The sequence below is a fragment of the Alosa pseudoharengus genome, unplaced genomic scaffold (genome assembly GCF_046254945.1).
Source record: "Alosa pseudoharengus isolate Yale_2024_CS ecotype anadromous, Long Island Sound unplaced genomic scaffold, YU_APseudo_1.1 YU_APseudo_1.1_scf_18, whole genome shotgun sequence".
Classification (NCBI taxonomy): Eukaryota; Metazoa; Chordata; class Actinopteri; order Clupeiformes; family Clupeidae; genus Alosa; species Alosa pseudoharengus.
In genome coordinates, this window is record NW_027468650.1 from 29,233,845 (window position 1) to 29,252,675 (window position 18,831).

Genomic DNA, 18,831 nt, shown 5'->3' on the forward strand with positions numbered 1-18,831 from the left:
CACACAGTTGGAATGTTACAATTGGCACTGTACAATTCTCCACCTCATTCCCTCAACCAGTGCTGTTCCCCTGTCATACTAGCCCACACTTAGAAATGCATTAAAATCCTAGCCTAAATGCAAAGTGATTTATTTCTGAATGCATGGGTGTGGGTGTGTGTGTGTATGTGTGTGTGTGTGTGTGTGTGGGGGGGGGGGGGGGGGGGGGGGGGGTACTGATGAAAGAAGGCTGCTCAGGCACTTTGGGCACGGCACATCACGCCAAGGCTGTCAGGTTTGCTGTGGGTACGGTCCAAGCCTGAAAACACAGACCCCGTCTCCTGAAATAGGCTATTTTCATCCCCATCCCTCACTGCTGCTTTGTTTCTACAGCAGTTAGTTCTTCCACAAATGTAGTTAACACAAAGAAGTCATTTAGGGCACAGAAAGAGAAGTGATGTTTTTGGCAAAAATGGGGTTAGAAAAATAAGCTGGTGGTAAATCTAAACTACAAGTGCAAATAATATAAACACTGAAGGTGAAACATTTCAATGAATTAAATCAACATCTAGATCCATCAGGGACATCAAGGTTGGTTAAAACACAGGCAGATGTAATTAAGACACACCTGCCCTATATGCCTCGCACACACACACACGTCTCATGTTTGCCATTTTAGGCGACTTTGAGCTATCTGACCAAAATTATAGTGTAAGGATGGCCAAAGGCACGTTGTAAGTTATGCGAAAAACAAACCAGCTCAATGCCACAAAATAAGCATGCCATAAAACATCCCGATTCCTCTTTGGATTTGTGTTCAAAGAAAATATATATAGGGTGAAAATAAGTCAACTTGATCTAAAGCTTCCCTATTATCATTTTCAGACATTGCATACTCGCATACAAACGCATACAAGTAATATGTGATGAGGGTGATGGGGAATATTTTGTAAAAGACACCAACGCCACAGTGCCTCAGACTGGATGCGCTCCAGTACTCTCTGACACGGCGGCTCTGTGCATGTTAGACACGGTGAGGGAATGAGTGAGCGAGTCCTGGGCTCAAGCGGCACAGGAATAGAATATGACCAAAGCTTGAGAGTATACGTTGCAGTGTATTTAAAGGGCCGTAAAAAAAAAACTACCCAGAGGGCCAATTTAACTGCCTCGGTCTCCAGTCGCCGCAGTCGCAGTCATATGCACCGACACAGTCACAGACAGAGGCAGGGACGCGGACAGCCATGTGACGGGGCAATTTGCTCCCATGCCACCAGTTATTACACCATGGTAACGCACTCTGTTGTCACGAATGGGAGAAGTGGAGTAGACTGAGTCTCCGGCTATAACAGTAGAACACACACACTATACGACTGTAAATCTGAGCTCTTGTGAGGAGACATCCACACCCAGTGTTGTTTTCAACTCAACATATGTCAAGGACATAGGGGAAAACAATCTAAATGCTTGACTACATAAACAACTTACACATAATGGGGTGAGGAATACTAATATTAATTAAAACAAAACAAAAAATATCTTCACACTTCCTTTGATCAACCACAGGGCTGAGGGTCTGCAGTCGCCTGACAGAAGCAATGGATGATTTCTGCTCTACCGGTCTCTTTCTGCTGTCCGGTCTCAAAGGAATCGCACATTTCCCTTTCGCTGACTAAATAGGTACAGACAACACCATTGTGGGTTATCGTAACTTTTTTCTTTAAGAGTCTTAAAAGCTGCCAGCGCTGACCACGCGTTTACATTCAGCCTCAAACATCAATCAGTTCAACCCCCCAGCAGGAGCACACACACCACTCTCTCTGGTGAAGCCCAGACTCCGTCCACACTGACCAAAGGCATGGAAAGAGCACAAAGCTGTGGACGCTACAAGTGGGCAGACTCCTAGCAGGACGAGACCCATCACGCGAGCCCAGTGTGATCCCGGCCGTAAGAGCAGCTTTCGCCCCGGAGGAGAGTATATTTAACATCTTTACAGTCTTCCCAACAGCGTGTGGCGGCCCTTTGGTTGGTGTTCATCCAGGCTTTTGATGCCACGCAGACGTGGATCATGCGGTGAGTGCAGAAATGTGTCACCGCGCCGCTTCAGGGAGGAGTGCCGGGGAGAATAAAGAGGACTTGGTAAAGAGGTTTCGCTCTGTGTGGCAAAAAAACGAACACACGCATTCCAGTGACTCACGCCACCACGTTTGTTAAATAAAAAACAATTCTGTTGGGAAAAAAAAAAAAAAAAAAAAAAAAAACATGCTCTGAGGATAACTGATGCCATCTTTCTGAGATGAAAAAAGCACAATCCTGATCTACATCAGCGATCTTAGACCCAATACGATGGGGTGTTTTTTTTGTTCAGAGGGAATGCAAACCAGTGCATAGTTGATATGGTAATGCAATGCCGTATGTAGCTATTTAGAGGGCAGCTTTGAAATCCAACATGGCCTTGGTCCCACATGAAAACACAATTATGCTTGTAAAAAAAAAAGACTGGGAGCACAAGGCAAGTTTAACAAGCGCAGGAGAGGCATTGTGCTTTCGAGGCCGTGCAGATGCTTATTAGATACTTCAACATGGCAGCTGCTGTGCTTTACTGAATCGGGATCTTACAGATTCCTCTGAGGGAATCGTTGCAGTCTATTCACCATATGGGTGTAACACAAAAACGAAAATCTTTTTTTATTTATATCCTTTTACAAAGATCAGTCATACTTTATTTGATGTTTCCTTGGAGTACAATATACTTACAGAAGTTGAGTAACTGAAGGATTAAATACAGCAAACTTGTGGTTCATCTGAGTACACATATTTCTATTAACCTTATGTCTAACTTTTATTGTAAAAACATACATTTTGAAATAGTACAAGCTTACGTCAGTATTGAATTAAACTGAATTTGCGTAGATAGTCATATGTACAATATATATAGTTAAGTATGAATGTACACATATATGCACATAGTTATGTATAGATATTTCCCTCAGGCCCTTGAAAGTTCCTCATTGTTCATCACTGCAGGGTGTTGTGGAGAGCATCTTAGTATAACCTATACAGCTATAAGTGAACTTCCCTTCCATTAAGCCCACAGTAGCTGCTTCATTAGCCCTGTGCCAACGCAAGGGGCCGGCGTCAGCCTAATGGGCCGGGAGAGGAGAGGAGTGGAGTGGGGAGTGGAGGGGAGGGAGCCGAGGCATTAGGGGAACACTAACGGTCAGGCTTGGTCGACTCCATGGCGTCCAGCCACCCAGGTCGCCAGCGGAGGAGGAGGAGGAGGAGAGGGGAGGGGACAGAGGGGAGGGATAGTGTAGGGTAATGGATCATGTAAAAGGTCGGTTACGCGACTCGAAGCGATCACCACGCTCCGTAGCCTCACAGAGAGGCAGAGTCTGACCCCGACGGGGGCCAGTCGGCCGGCCCCTGCGTGCTGAAGCTGAGAAGCCCGCTGAGGGAGAGTCTGACCTTGTGTTTCTGCTCAATTACTCACCGGAGTGGCAACATCTCCTCCCCTGTCCACCCCTAGCCACCCCCTTATACCCCCCACCCGCCTACATCCACCCACCCACCCACCCTCCTCCGCCTTCTCTGCCCCAGCTACCAACCTTTAATCGACTTCTTAAATGGCTGCTTGTTGTTTGAATGTGAAACGTGGGCTGATTGCTGTCTGTGCTTCGGGGGCATGAGTTTTTAATAGCAGATGTGGAGCGCTCTGGAGGGGAAAGTGAGCAAGGAGCAAAGTCAAACTCAAACTCCAGCGCTCCAGTGTGCTGCTGACGTTTAAGGGCGTTATTAGGAGGGAACGAGATGCCAACACATACACACGCGCACACACACACACACACACACACACACACACACACACACACACACACACACACACACACACACATACAATGCATGCACACATAAGATACACATACGCACACATACAAACACACACACACACACACACACAGACAGATGAATGTGGTGAGATGCGTACAATACAAATGCACACACCGACATGTCCACAGACAGTATATATAATGCACTTGGTCTCAACACACAAAAGCAAGCACACATGCAAATAATCACACACACATACAGTACAAGGATAATTGGATAATACTGTACAAGAATATACAAGAAGTAAAGGAGACACAGAGCGCTATGTATTCAAACAGTTCATGTGCTTATACACAAACAGAAAGCACCTACACAAACACACACACACACACACAGACACAGATATGCACACACACTCACACACACACACACACACACACACACACACACACACACACACACACACACACACACACACACACACAGCCATGGCCCTCACCTGTGTGTGAGATGAGCGGGTGTTCAGCTCTGTGGCAGGGCGACTCAGAGACAACGCTGGGCACTCTGGGTCCTCTGCTCGTGGCGGTGCCCCCCAGGGCGGGCAGCGGGAGCAGCAGCAGCAGCAGCTGGATGCCCAGCAGCAGGGGCAGGCGGCGGGCCAGGGACGGGCACCGGGAGGGGGGTCTGGTGGAGGGCGCGGGGGCCGCGGGGGCTCCTGCCGTGGGGGGAGCCATGGGGAGCCGGCAGGCACTGCTCACTACTCCACGTGCCCCAGCGCCAGGCTCTGGGCATCTGCAAACAACACCTGCAGGAGGGAGGGAGAGAGAGAGAGAGAGAGAGAGAGAGAGAGAGAGACTTTAACATGGTTATCACAATAACGTGTTTTATACTGAGATTCAGAGAAAGGGTGAGAGAGAGAAAGAGAGAGAGAGGGAGAGAGAAGAAGGGACAGAAAGGGTGGAAGAAATATAGGGAGAGATAAGGAGAGATAGGAAGAGAGATAGTGAGAGGGAGAGAAAGAGAGACAGGGGAGAGAAAAGAAGAGGAAGAGAGACAGGGGAGAGAAAAGAAGAGGGGGAGACAGAGAAAGAGGGGGAGAGAGAAGCATGGTGGAGAAGAGAAAAGATGAAAAACTAGAATAAAATTGAGAGGATAAAGAGAAGAAAGAGAGAGCGAAGGGGAAATATATTGTGACTTTGCTCTTTATTATTTCATTTTTCATCCAAGAACAACAGATAATGGTATCTGCAAAAACAAAATCCCCACCCAATTTAACAAGATGACCAAAAACCCAGGCTTAGCTAGAAACAATAGAAACAAAACAAGGGAGACGAAGAGAGAGAGAGAGAGAGAGAGAGAGAGAGAAGATAGCAAGAGAGAGAGGATCCTCAGTCATTTTGAGTAGAGACAGCTGCACAAGTCCTCGTATTCCCTGGGCGACCCTTGAACCCTGACCTCTGGCCCCCATGTCATGAATCAGTGGTGGATCTGCTCTCGTGGCCCGTGTTGGACATACCAGCGGCGACGCACAGGGAGAGTCTGTTTCGGTAAGGGGCCCCCGAATCATGAACGGGCCGTTAAGGAAGAATGTAGCCAGGGATTCAGTGTGTGTGTATGTGTGTGTGTGTGTGTGTGTGTATTTGTGTGTGTGTGTGTGTGTGTGTGTGCACGCTCGTGCATGGATATATTTCATATTCATGTGGCCCCTGTACAGTAGGGATTTACTCCATATTCATGGAGCCCAGGGCTGAGAGGCTCTCTCTCTCTATTTGTCACACACACACACACACACATGTGAGCCCTGACTGAAGGCCTTCCTGTGAATAACATGAAGCTCACTTCTCCACTCCTGACCCTCGTAATGTAAAGCACTTGCTGTCCTTGACTGCCTGGTCGCCTGCCCGAGGGGAGAGGGCTCGTTCTGGTCACCCTCCTACCTGCCTGTGCAAATGTGTCTCTCATTGGATCACTGCACAAGTTGGGGACTTTTTTTTCCTCTCGCCTCTCTGTCACATTTCTCCAACACCATTGTAGTATCACACAGACAGATGAAGTTGGTGTCAGTCATGAGAAAGGCAAAAAAAAAAGAAAACTCACCAGGACGTCGTACGCTGACTCAGGCAAACTATCTATCAAACATCAACAGCTGTCAAACTGTCAGCGATCAACACAGCAGCACGTACTGCCTTGATCTGTCACAGCCAGGACTGGCAGTGTCTGTAGCTATCATGTCAAGGGCAGTGCAGCACCTTAATTACTGTGGTGGTTTCATGCAGACCCTGTCTTCGTCTGGCTACTTTTGGAGATGGACACGCATGTCTTTACAGGTCACACAGACAAAGCTCCAGAGAGCAGCTGATTCGGAAATGGACCCAGACAGGACAGAAACATCACAGGTGGAGAAGCAAACGGATCCGGCCCTCTTCTGGTCACGGTCCGGCCCTGTTCTGGTCACGGTCCGAATCTGATCTGGTTCTGAGGTCAAGGTGACTATGGATCGGATTCAGATGCGATTCGGATCAGATGGGAGGGAGATCAGGATGAGTTATGCACCAGTTATGTATGTGTGCTGCACACTTATGGGACCTGCGTTAGCATGCTGATCCACAACAAGCACCAAGCCCTATTGCACACACGCACGCACGCACACACACGCACACATGCACGCACGCATGCACGCACGCACGCACGCACGCACGCACACACAGATTACTCGACTCTCTAGATGTAGAGGAATGGTGACCCACCTGCCTGACACACACTCCCTATGGATCCCCCCTCGGGCAGAGTATCCACTTACTGCAAGACCCACCACTCTCTCTCTGTCTCTCTCTCTTTCTCTCTCTCTTTCTCTCTCTCTCTCTCTCTCTCTCACACACACACACACACAAAGACATACATATGAAGAGAGAAAATGAGAGAGAGAGAGATAGACAGAGAGAGAGAGAGAAAAAGAGATGTTCCTGCACACTCATCTCATTCCTGGCTGGACTGCAATAGCAGAGTGTGTGGGTAAAAACCATTAGGGACCTTCTCCATTTCTCTCCCTGGAGACCGGCCTATCTGTTCCTCTCTCTGTCTACTGAGCCCTCTCTCTCGATCTGTCTGTCTGTCTCACACTCCACCAGCTCCTTTACTATACCCCTTCGTCTCTCTCTCTCTCTATCCCTCTGTCTCACTCTCATTTCACCCTCAGCCTCTCTACCTACTATATGTCTCTTTCTCTCTCTCTGCTTCTCTCTCATTCTCTTCCTCTCGTTCCTCCCACTCAGTTTCGCACTTTCTCTCTCTCTGCTTCTCTCTCTCTCTCTCTCTCTCTCTCTTGTTCTCCCTCTTACTTGGTCCACACTCTATCTTTCTCTACTCTCTGTAAACACACAAGACATGAGCTATGTCTTCTGTGGAGATTGCTTAGGATTTCTTTTTTTTTATTTATTAGGAGAACTAGTCACAACACAAAGAGACACATTCTGTGAAAAACTAGGTGGCCATTGAAAGATGGACAATGCCACAATCACACACTGCAATAACACGGGATCCAAAAAAAAAAAAGTCTGCCCAATACCTGTCAGGCTGTCTGTGAACATGTGTAAACAAACAAGCATTCGTCGGAAAACAGATAGGACAGGATCTCATCACAAATGCGTCAGACAAATGCCCAGCATTGCTTTTCTGCTTTAATGAGACGCCAGGCCTTCAAAGACTCACACAAAGCCAGAAAACCGCCCCCCTCTGCTGAAGAATATACCTTTCCTGCAATTACCCGGTGAGACATTTCTCCTTTTCAGCAAAAAGGCGGATAAATAATTAAATAAATGCACACAGTCTCTAACTCATTCGTACAGCATGGTAAATGACTTGGTCGTATGGTTATAGAAAAGAAGGAAATCGACCCATACTGATTGTGGAGGAAAAAAGGATGTTGTGTTGTATGTTGGCAGGTGGACACACATACACACACACACAGACACACACACACACACACACACACACACACACACACATACTGTAGACATGCTGAATCACTTTGTGTAGGCAGCACACTAGACCCTGACACTTTCAGACAGAGGAGCAGCAGGCCATGACAAATCTGGGCGCCAATACAGCTATCAGCTATCAATATCCCACCACAGAAAAGAGTGATTCCCTTTCACTTCTTTATCGACCTCTCTCTGAGGAAAGGGAGGACGAAGAGGAGGTGGAGGAAGAAGAGAAGGAAGAGAAGGTAGAAGAGGAGAAGGAGGAGGCTGGGATTAGTCTGCGTCTGCTCCTCACAGCACGGACGTGAGATGGTACGGACGTGCCGTCTCGTTTTCATGCTGCGCCGATGTCCGCTCTGGTGTTTAAGTGTCACAGTAAAAACCCCATCTGTTCAAACGTACACTTGGGAAAGTCACACACACACATGAACAATGCACACAATACACACACACACACACACACACACACACACACACACACACACAAACACACACACACACACATCCTACACCACACACACAGACAGTCACACACATCACACACTCACACCACACATATCGCACCCCTGTGCGGATGACCTCGCTCTCCCTCTGAGCAGACAGACAGCCATCCTGTAAAAAATGCAGACTTTGCTTTAAAGTTTAACTGCTGATTGTGACTCTTGGGATTCGTGCCATGCATCCCAGAATATTCCCACACACTGGGAGACAAATTTCCCCTTCAGCATACAGGGAAAGCACAGAAGGGCTGTCACCCACAGCCACAGCAAGTGATGTGATTAGAAAACTAAAGACAAATTGGTATGATATCCACTGATCCCACAATGCAGCATACTCCTCTCTCTCCTGATATCTTTGACACACACACACACACATTCTCTCTCTCTCCCCTGATACCTCTTTCTCTCTCTCTCCGTCTTTCTCTCTCTCCACTATTCTCTCGCTCTCTCTGCTGATATTCTCTCTCTCTTTCTCTCTCTCTCTCCTGATATCTCTGGTTCTGGCACTCCATGGATGCTCCAATACCATGTGGCACAGGAGCCAGAGAAATACAGGTTTGTTTGCCCGGTCCATTTCGCCTCCAGGCAACATAATACAAGCAAATGCATAATTAAAGAGACATTTCTACTCTGTGCCGGCGAACAGTCAATCATACAGTTGGGCTGTTTGCCTGGCTAAGTCTGAGCCTGCCTGCACTTAACGTAGCAGGCATGGGGCTTCGGCCTCAGTGAAGATATCACTATGTCATGAAAACCACATTCACTTGAAGGCATTTTAGCCGACGGCTTTATTTAACAAAGCTTCCAGTCTTGGCAAGGTGTGCATGTAATGACTACTCAGAAACTATGACCTTGGTGTTGTTTAAATCTTTTAGTACACAAACACTTCTTGCTTACTGGCATTATTGATACAAAAGAGGACAGACAAGGATTTGGTGCTGTGGTGCCAGACTGTCTGATATATTTGTCTGGCTGTTATTGATCAGCTGGTCCCCAGTCCACCTGTGTATGGGCCACAGTGTCAAACCCCTAAAGATACCACTAAGAGATACCTGCTTAGGCATAACTTGCCCTTCTACTTGTCTCCCAGGTGGAATGGGAGACTGGTGAAATTTGTCTGCGTCTGCAGGAGGCCAAAGGCATTTCCTGCCTGCCGGCTTCTTATCCCCCGTTGATATTTCCGCCAGCAGAATCGGGCGCCTCTCATCAGTGAGTTTAATGCCGTGTTTCGCTCCGCCGCGCGGCCCAATCTGTTAGACCAACAGCGTTCCGGCGGAGTAAACATTACGGGCACGCAACATATGTCAGGCGGACGGGACAGGAATGGGATGAGACTGCACCACCGCTGCCACGGCCGCCGCCGCCGACCAGAGCTCATCTCCTCATCTCCTCACGAGTGGGTCCATTTAGCTTGTGGCCAGTGGTGCGACAGCGATGCACCGCTGCGGAGGAGAAACCGCATTCTCAGTGCTGCCTCAACACCACCATGGGAAAGGAGAGGAAAAAGAACCCATTCCAGAACCGGAACTGATTCTGTAACGGATCTGGGCCACATCTGGTTCCCAGGGGCTCCGTTCCACTGTGAGTACCGCTCTCCATGCGAAGAGAGAGCGTGGGGCGAGCCAGATTAAAGCCGTACAGTAGAGACACCCACAGCTGCGGTGCAGTAATCAAAACAACACCACCCCCCCCCCCTTTCTGAAAACACGGACACACAGAGACCACTTCGCCTCCCATTTGTGAAGTCAAGTGAAGAGAGGATAGGGGATGTTTAGAAAGAGAAAACCGAGAGAAATGCGTTTTTTTTTCTTTTTTCCGAGAGGTCCACACTGTCCCATCCCATCCCGGCCGGGCCTGGCAGGGCTCGGCTGGCCACAGCCTCGGTCCGATTTAAATCTGGGGCAACGCAACCCAGCAATTTCACCCAGTCACACCCTGAACTCTCCCCGGCATCTCTCCTCCAGCCTTTATTTTTAACTGCTGGCCTCCTCCTCCTCCTCCTCCTCCTTCTTCACAAGGTCTGGCTCTGTGTTGTGATGGATACAGGGCTAACTACCCCCTTACGCTTCGAAGACGAGGACTGACACAAAAGGGGGGGATGTTTTTACTCCTTCCCAGCATTGTGGGGGAGAGAAACTTCAGAGCTACACTTATGTGGCTCCCCTCTTTGCACGATCCATTACCCCGCCAGCCGCTCAATGCCTTCAAGGACACAAGTGAGATGCACCGGCGAAAACTCTACTCCGCTATAAGTCATCGGCAAACATAAACGTGCCCTAAGCACACGACCTTTTCAAATAAATAGTTAATATGAGTATGAACTAGTGTACTCTGAAAAATCCAGGTCAAGGTAAAAAACATGATGAATGCCACCCGCAGGCAAGACTGTAAAAGCTAACATTAGAGAGGTCTTACTTTTTTATAGCTCAGTGTTCACGCCAGTGGCTTAGTGTCTCATTATCACTCTGGCGTATTTCACTGAATTAGCTGACAACTGGCATCTCATGCATAATGACAGTGTTTACAGACACGCCGCAATTTCACCTGTGGTGCGTGTGTTTGTTGGCAGCTTACATCTGGCTTTCAGACTACATTTCCAGCATGCACACACACAAACACACACAGAGAGACATGAATACACAGGTGTGCCACACAGTATCAATGTCCCGCACTCTGCTAGATGTGAGCTTTGAAATACTTGTGTTGCCACAACAGCCTGGTCACAACAGCTTGGTTCTTGAGGCTACACCTTAATACCTTGCTCTTGGTTTCCTAGAATGAGACAAAGGAAGAAAGAAAGAAAGGAAGAAAGAAAGAAAGAAAGAAAGAAAGAAAAAAAGAAAAGAAGAAAGAAAGAAAGAAAGAAAGAAAGAAAGAAAGAAAGCCATAAAAGAAGAATGACTGACCATATCACATGCTCTGGGAGAGTCCCGCTAGCTTGGGGCTGAGGTGAGACAAGGAGGCGAAAAGAGCACTCGGCTCAACTAGGTTCAGTGGCCGCTCATCTTTATGGATGCAAACCGACACAAACTTTCCCCTCGTTTTTGAACCGGGGCCAAACCAGGCCCTGCAACCAAACAACAATAACAATAACAACAGCACAGCACATATTCCCTGGCTGTCCTGACCAATCGTCTACAGCACCAGTCCTTGGCAGATATAGCCTCCAGACCTAAGCAATAACTGACCACTTTTATATTGTTGTTCAGGCCGAGGCATTTTATGGCATAAATTTCCCCTGCTTATTGATCCAGGAGGAATAAACCGTTTCTATTTTGTGGGCAGCTTTTAGCAATCATGACTGTCTCCGTGAGGCCATTTCTTCCATGTGTGACAGGGTTACACTTTTTTCAGACGCACTTCAAATGCTGAAATATGGTAGATGTGTCAGCGCTTCTGGCACTTCAAAGGCGCTGGCTTTCTCTGATATCAGACGCGAGGAAGAGGACATTGCCGAAGAAGCGATCACACAAAGACAGCACCACTTAGGATGATCCGCGCCTTGGCAGATCTGTGCTAATTTAATGTACGCACGCACACTTTTAAGCCTCTCATCAATTCAATTTGAGTCGCCATTGCATAACCTCAAACCTGCCTCTCCGCTGATAGTACTCCCATGGTCCTATCTAACATACACTACACTACGCAGATAAAACACCACAACGCTAAGAAGGGGGAAAAAACATATAAAACATGTTGATTGATGCAACCACTGAAGGCTCCTATTGCAGCAACACTTACTTTAGAGAATTGGAGAATATGGCGGAGAGTTATACCCCTCCCCGTTAACACTGCGAGGTGCCACTTTAACCCCCCCGTCTCACACCTGGGAAGCAGAGTGATAAGGGGTCACTGCCGCCGGTTCCAGAGAACAGTTGACAGTTTTTAAGAGTTTAATTACACGCTTGGCCAACACGGGACATGCCGAGGCTCCTCACAAATTACACTATCACTGTCCACGGCTGCATACAGGTAAGGTAAACGAGAGAGAGAGAAAGAGAGAGAGAGAGAGAGAGAGAGAGAGAGAGAGAGAGAGAGAGATAAAGAGAGGGGGGCGTGGTCATCAGTGGAGCTTCCTTTTCTTGTGAAATGGTGAGACTTCCCACTTGGACCTCAAACATGGAGTGTGGTTCTGTCAGTCAGAGGCAAGAGGTAAGATAGCTCTGCACCTGCGGCTGCGCTAATCCCAAGCACTGAAAATTGCAAGAGCAAATCTTGAAAGGGGAAACTGGAGGGAAATAATGAAGAAAATAATTATTTTGGGAAACTTTGCACTATATCACCTTGAAAGCAAACAACAAACAAATCATTTGAGTGAAATCCCCAAACTACCTTCACAGCGGTGTTAGTGATGTTAGATTATAAACAAAGATAATCTTTCTGGGATACGATAGACAGCAAAAGTCAATTACAGTGCCTCAGATCGGATTCAAAGCTAGTTTGAACAGTTCAACTTCAAACATGTCTCCAACAGACAGACAGGCAGACAGAGAGAGAGAGAGAGAGATGGAGAGAGAGAGGAAGAAAAATGTGATGATAAATCTTTTGACGGTTTTCAACTACGGTGCTGAGACTGGCAATCAATCAGCCTACTGAACATACTCATCCAAGCAGGAATCGCCGCCAACCCCGCAACGCCCATGAATAAATCTACCTCGTCTGCTGTCGAACCACGGAGAATCTATAATAACAAGCCAACACGCTTGACCACCATATAATTAAACCCAAAAAGCCAACCCACACCCACACCCCAATCTCTGCTAAGACACCAGCAGCACCAGTGGTGTAGTAGTGCAGGGCAAACCCGTTCCCCTCAGTCCAGTAGCAGCCTGGTTTATGGAGCTCTTGGCCATGCAGTGGGTGGGATCATGAATAATTAGCTGGCTCCAGTGAAGGCAATTAATCAGGCACATGGGCTAGAGTACGCTCTGTAAACCGCACGCACAGACACATGCACGCACGCACAGACACATGCACGCACACACACACACACACACACACACAGTGTGAGAGAGAGAGGGACAGTGTGTTTGTGTGTGTAGTGTATGTTCATGAAAGAGAGTGTGAGTGTGTGTGTGTGTAGCATGTACTACACTGTAAGTGTGAATGTGTGCGTGTACTTCATCTGTGTATCTGTGTGTGGACTGTTTGTGGTTGTTTATTATTTGTGTGACTGCAGTGATGTGATGATTTTGGGAGGGTGTGTGTTTGTATGTGTGTGTGTGTGTGTGTAGTGCAGGGCCAACTCAAACCACACAGCTCCTGTCCTGCAGGCGTGACAGAAGTGGAAGCCAGCCGTATCCCCCGGCAACTCATCACACCCCAACCAGACCCATAAATGGCTGGTGTCTCATGCTTTTTTCTCGTCATGGTGTTTTCCCCTCTCTCTCTGTCTCTTTCTCGTTCTTCATGGGGTGTTTTCTTCTTTCATGGTCTTTTCTCTCTCTTTTTTCTCTCTATCTTTCTGCACTGTTCTTTTTCCTCCCATGGTGTTTTCTCAACTGTTTATTTAGAAAGCAGCTTTGCCCATAGGAACAAAATTGCTACTTGCGTGGTCCTGCCGGCCTAAAACCCATGATTGGGTAGAGAAGCGAGGATGGGAACAGTTCTCAGATGTGTTAGGCCAGCTTTGGCTTTCTGTAGTCTTCTCCTCGGTTTCTTTTGCTCATTATTCAGACCTGGCAGTTTGACCTTCCGAGTTCCTCAGTAAATTGCTCACATATCTTCATTAAACCCATGGAGACTGGCGCTGTCTGTTTATAATCCCCCTCACACGCTGTCTTTCTTTTTCTTTTAAAACATTTCAATTACTTGTTAGATACTCATGAGGTCGGCTCAGCCTTTTAAAATGTTGCCTAATAAGCTTATTTACATCCTAGAAGGGAGGCAAATAAATCAGATTATTTGTGCGGCATCTTTGAAATTCAACACATTAAAAAGGCAAATTCTAAAGCAGAGGCATACCAATTAAGGTATTATGGAAAGTGAAGAATAATTATACTCCCACTGTAAGGGCTGATGTCCCTCCCCGTGGAGATGCTGATTTTGATGCATCCTAACTAGACTCCCCCACCCTCTGTCTCTCATGTACAGTAAATGGTGTAATAAAAATACTTTTAAAAGTGCTACTGAAATGGCCACTGCTGCTGAAGCCAAGACAAAGCAAGCTTCTAATCAGCACTGGCTAGCCAGAGCTGCTGCTGGCTCATCACTTCCCTGTGTCATCACCACAATTATATGGAAACTGTTGCTGAAAATACCCTTGACTCAGAGCAGTCCAAGTCCAAGTGATGAACTGTGTGTGTGTGTGTGTATGTGTGTGTGTGTGTGTGTGTGTGTGTGTGTGTGTGTGTGTGTGTGTGCATGGGAAAGACCAAGGTCAGTGGTGAAGTTGCTCTGCTACTGCTCATGTTCACCTGCTGGTAATCACTGCTAGGGCTCGCGCTCTGAAGGCCATAAAGCTCTCTTCAAGTGGGCTCCTCCCAGGCAGTACAGTCCAGCACAGTGCTCTCTCAGGACCTGCTGACCCACTGCTGTCAGGGGATAAGAACCTGGCTTGTCTCTGTGGACAAAGTCCCTCTCCACTCGGCTCGCCACTTAGAAACAGCTGATTAATGGGTCTTTGTAGAACTCATTTCAGACTTCTCCAGTTATCTCTAATTATACTTAAAAGCTAATTTCTTCAACACTTTTGGCTTCCAAAGCCTGTTTTAGTGGACTATAGTTCCACAGAGCTTTTGTACTCCGAGTGTACACAGGCTTTCTCTCTATCTCTACATGGGTCACAAATGGCTGTTAAAAGGAGGGCTTAAGGGGTCTAGTTCAGACACACTGGTGTACATCCAGCAGTTTGGACTGAACCTAACTGAACTTAGACTGAACCTGAGAGGTGACAGCCCCATCTTTGTTCTCATAAATAATTTCCTATCCTCCATTGTCTTCGAGATATTTCATTTTTAAAAATACATGTACATGTTTGAAGTGTCTAGCTCAGGAACACTTAGATGTGCATCCAGAAGCCTCAGGTAAAGTGAAACACCCAAAACACGGTGACACAAAGGTCACACAGTTTCTTTAGTTCTTATTAAACCTGTCTCTCTGCTCCTCCATCTTGTATGGAGGCCTAGAGGAGACATTTCATTCTTGAAACTGTATTAAGTGTTTTGCTCAGGGATGCGGAGTCTGAACTGAAATGAGTCACAATGTGCATGTTTGACTTGATTACAGAGCACTAAGAAGTAAGTCCTCTCTACTCCACTGTCTCTTTTTGGAGACAATTTATTTTACATTAAGTGTCTTTCTCGAGGATGCTGTGATGTGTGGCTAGTCTGAGTTGAACTGGAAAGCCCGTAAGAAGACTCTGTGTAAAACCACCCCGCACTGGAAACACATTTCTGCGGCAGCCAGCACTGGAGTGGTCTGATGTTCACTAATCCGGCCTGGTCTAGATTAGACATGTCGTTTGTTAGTCAGCTTGTAACAAAGGCGATATCAGAAAGGCTTCATCAAACCCCTGCTCATTCATTACAAGCCAACGCCTAGAACACATTAGCAGGGAAATGAAAGGCTGAGCACAAACAACAGCGCAACAGGTGCAATTATTCATACGCATGCTTCGGGCACTCCGCACAGCAACTATCGTTTTTAATCATGTTTCACCCAAAAACTGCATCGCCTTTCCTTTCACCGTCTGGCTCGATTATTCCCAATCAATTTCACAAACCCCTTAAATCAGCAGACAGGCAGGAATCACTGGTGCTTTAATCTACTGTACGGCAGCCGCCGCTCAGTAGCGCACCGAGATCACAACAGAGAGGAGAGAAAGAATCAGCAGGCCCCCTTTGACAAGGGATTTCACTTTTATATTCATTTTTTATACACTTTTGGGCTTTGGGATATAATTAAAACTGTGATTTTAATGAGTGTGGAAAAAACTCAGTTAATTGGCCCAATTGATCTGAGATCAGTATTGATGTAGGCTACTCGACATCACAGCTCGAAATAAAATGATGATAATTTCCTACATAAACAATAACAACCCAAAGCCCCTCGGGCATGTGATATCTACCAGCTCACACAAACACTGCTGGACAGGCCAGAGCCGTGGGTTTGAGGTGTGAAATCTCACAGAAGACATGAGATGATTGGAGTAGTCGTGTTTCAAGCCAAACCCACGTAAGTGAGAATATCTGGCATCTCTCTCTTCACAGCTGCTTTACTGCAAGTTTACACTGCTTTAAATGAGGCCAAGTATAATTCCCTTTCCTCCTACAATGGCAGAATTGTTACAAATATAAAGGTAAAGCTTTGATCAGCATCTTTCTATCAGACACGAATGCTTAGTGGAGAAGGGTGTGTGCCACAGAGAATCTGAAAAGTACAGACTTCAATAACAATAATTATAAGTTACATTTATTTAGGACCTTTCACAAATCCAAGGTCGCTTCACATGAAGAGAAAGGGGCCAGCAGACTATGCAGTTAATCTCTTCCCAAATGTCAGCCTAACAACCAACCAGTGAGCTGGCAGAACACTCATTACAGACGTGGCTCTGAACTGACCTTAGGCCAGTCTGAGCACCATCATGCGCTGTTAACACCTGTTTATTCACACGCCATACATGCAGTTTTTAAAATTAAATGTCTGTAATATGAGGCAGCAGAGGAAAGGGATTTTTTGATAAGAACAAAGAGCTGTGTCCTCTGTAATCAGGGTGAGAGTCGGAGTGCGCGGTGTGCGGAGTGGGCTTTGGTGGACGGGGGAGCTACGCTGCTTGTCCAGACCAGGTGTGAGAAACAGACGGTTTGGAGGGTTAATTGAGCCAGAGGGAAATTCCACAGGTTCCCACAGCCAGACAGGCCAGCCAGACCCCCCCTGGCCTCCATCCACTGGGACTGTTTTCAGCTGTTTTCACCTAACTAAAACCACCTCCACCACCCTCCCACCCACTCACCACCACCACCACCACCTCCTCCTCCCCCTCCTGCAAAAACAAAACACCCTGCAGCAAACAACACCAACTCAAAACTATCCTCCAGCAACCTCATCAGAATTCATAAGCCACACACACACCATGTGGTGCAGATGGAACATCCCTCTCAACCCTGTCTTGCTTTCATCCGGTGGACCTGCTGAGCCCGACCCGGGCCACATCCGCTGCTGACCTGGTACAGAGGCCGCAGCACCTGTCTGGACGGACGCTGGTCCAATGTGTACAGTATGTATGTATGTCTGAATGCGGACAGACCGAGTTACTCTCGTCTCTTCTTTTCTCCTCTCCTCTCTTCTCTTGATGGCCTCATTCTCTCAGACACTGTGGACTGACCTCCCCCCCATCAGCCTCTCCTTTGATGTGTTTACTTCAAAGCCTCCTCCCCATCTCTATTAACTCTCTAGCAATCATTCCCGCTCTATTTTAGGCACCCTCATCATCATCATCATCCGCACGCGCCTGCCCTCTCCTCTTCTCCTCCTCACCCTGGGTGGAACCATCTCAATTTACACATTTTTTTCCACCCTCGTTCCCCCCCCCCCCCCCTCTCTCTCTCTCTCTCGAACACCATCTCCTCTCCTCATCAGCAGTGACTGGTCACCTCCCAGATTTACTGTCCGACCCTGATCACCGGCCTTCATTATGCCGTGAAAAACAGCCCAAGCCTCCTCCTGCCCTGACCGCTTCATCAGCGGCAACGCGGACCGGCGGCTTGTTGACCCCAGAGCTCAAAAGCTGCGGGGCTCTTTTGATGTCGAGTGCAGTAGACCCTCTACCTAGACAAACAGGGCGGCCCATCTGCGCGCTGGTCTTTCAAAGTGAGAGCAGCTGTCCACCGGGCTTAGCGCTGGGCCGGCGTTTCTTGAGCAGAAAACACACTCTCCAGTGTGTTTATAAAGTAGGATGGGGCCAGACATACACACACATATACACTCACATGTAAGCAATCCATCCCCCAAAACCTCCAAACACACACACACACACACACGCACACACACACACACACACACACACACACACACACACACACAGTTAATCCCCATTAACCCCGTCCCCACCCACACACGTGTACACACTAACACACTGCAGGAGGAGAGCAAAGGAGAGGGTCAGCTGCATTGCTCTGCTGTGCTTGCGGGCGAGTGTGCGAGAGACTTGAGAAAGAGCCGAGGCTTGTTTTGTATACAGCAGCTGTGCTCCTTCCCATTCGACTTGTCAGCCATGATTTTTGCTTCTTTTCATTCATTTCAGTCGAGGAGGCCCGGGCTGGGTCGGGATGTGTTTGCGTGATGGAGCGAGAGGTTCTATTTAGATTAGAGCTCCGACGCAGCAGAAACATTGTGCTCGGTGTCACGCCTGGCTCTTCTGAGTGGGTTGACAAACACCGCCCAGTTTCTGAAATAAGGCAAGATAAATTTACAGAGCCGGAATGACAAACACGGCCACGCAGGCTGAGATATCACACCGGTAGAGTGTTACAAAACTATACTGGCATCTTTGACATCGATGTTATTCTTAGCCAGCGCTCCGTTTTTGAAAGCTCAGACAGAGG

The 18,831-nt window shown here is 47.5% G+C and overlaps 1 protein-coding gene across 1 annotated transcript in view; it reads right to left on the reverse strand.

The window, feature by feature from the left end:
- The window catches only part of sema5a (sema domain, seven thrombospondin repeats (type 1 and type 1-like), transmembrane domain (TM) and short cytoplasmic domain, (semaphorin) 5A), a 114,774-nt gene that overhangs the window by 84,920 nt on the left and 11,023 nt on the right, over positions 1-18,831 (reverse strand). Inside the window, exon 2 of the mRNA XM_076290834.1 lies at positions 4,307-4,612. Coding sequence (XP_076146949.1) covers positions 4,307-4,541 — 235 coding nt within the window. The 5' untranslated portion in view covers positions 4,542-4,612. The remainder of the gene's footprint in view (positions 1-4,306; positions 4,613-18,831) is intronic.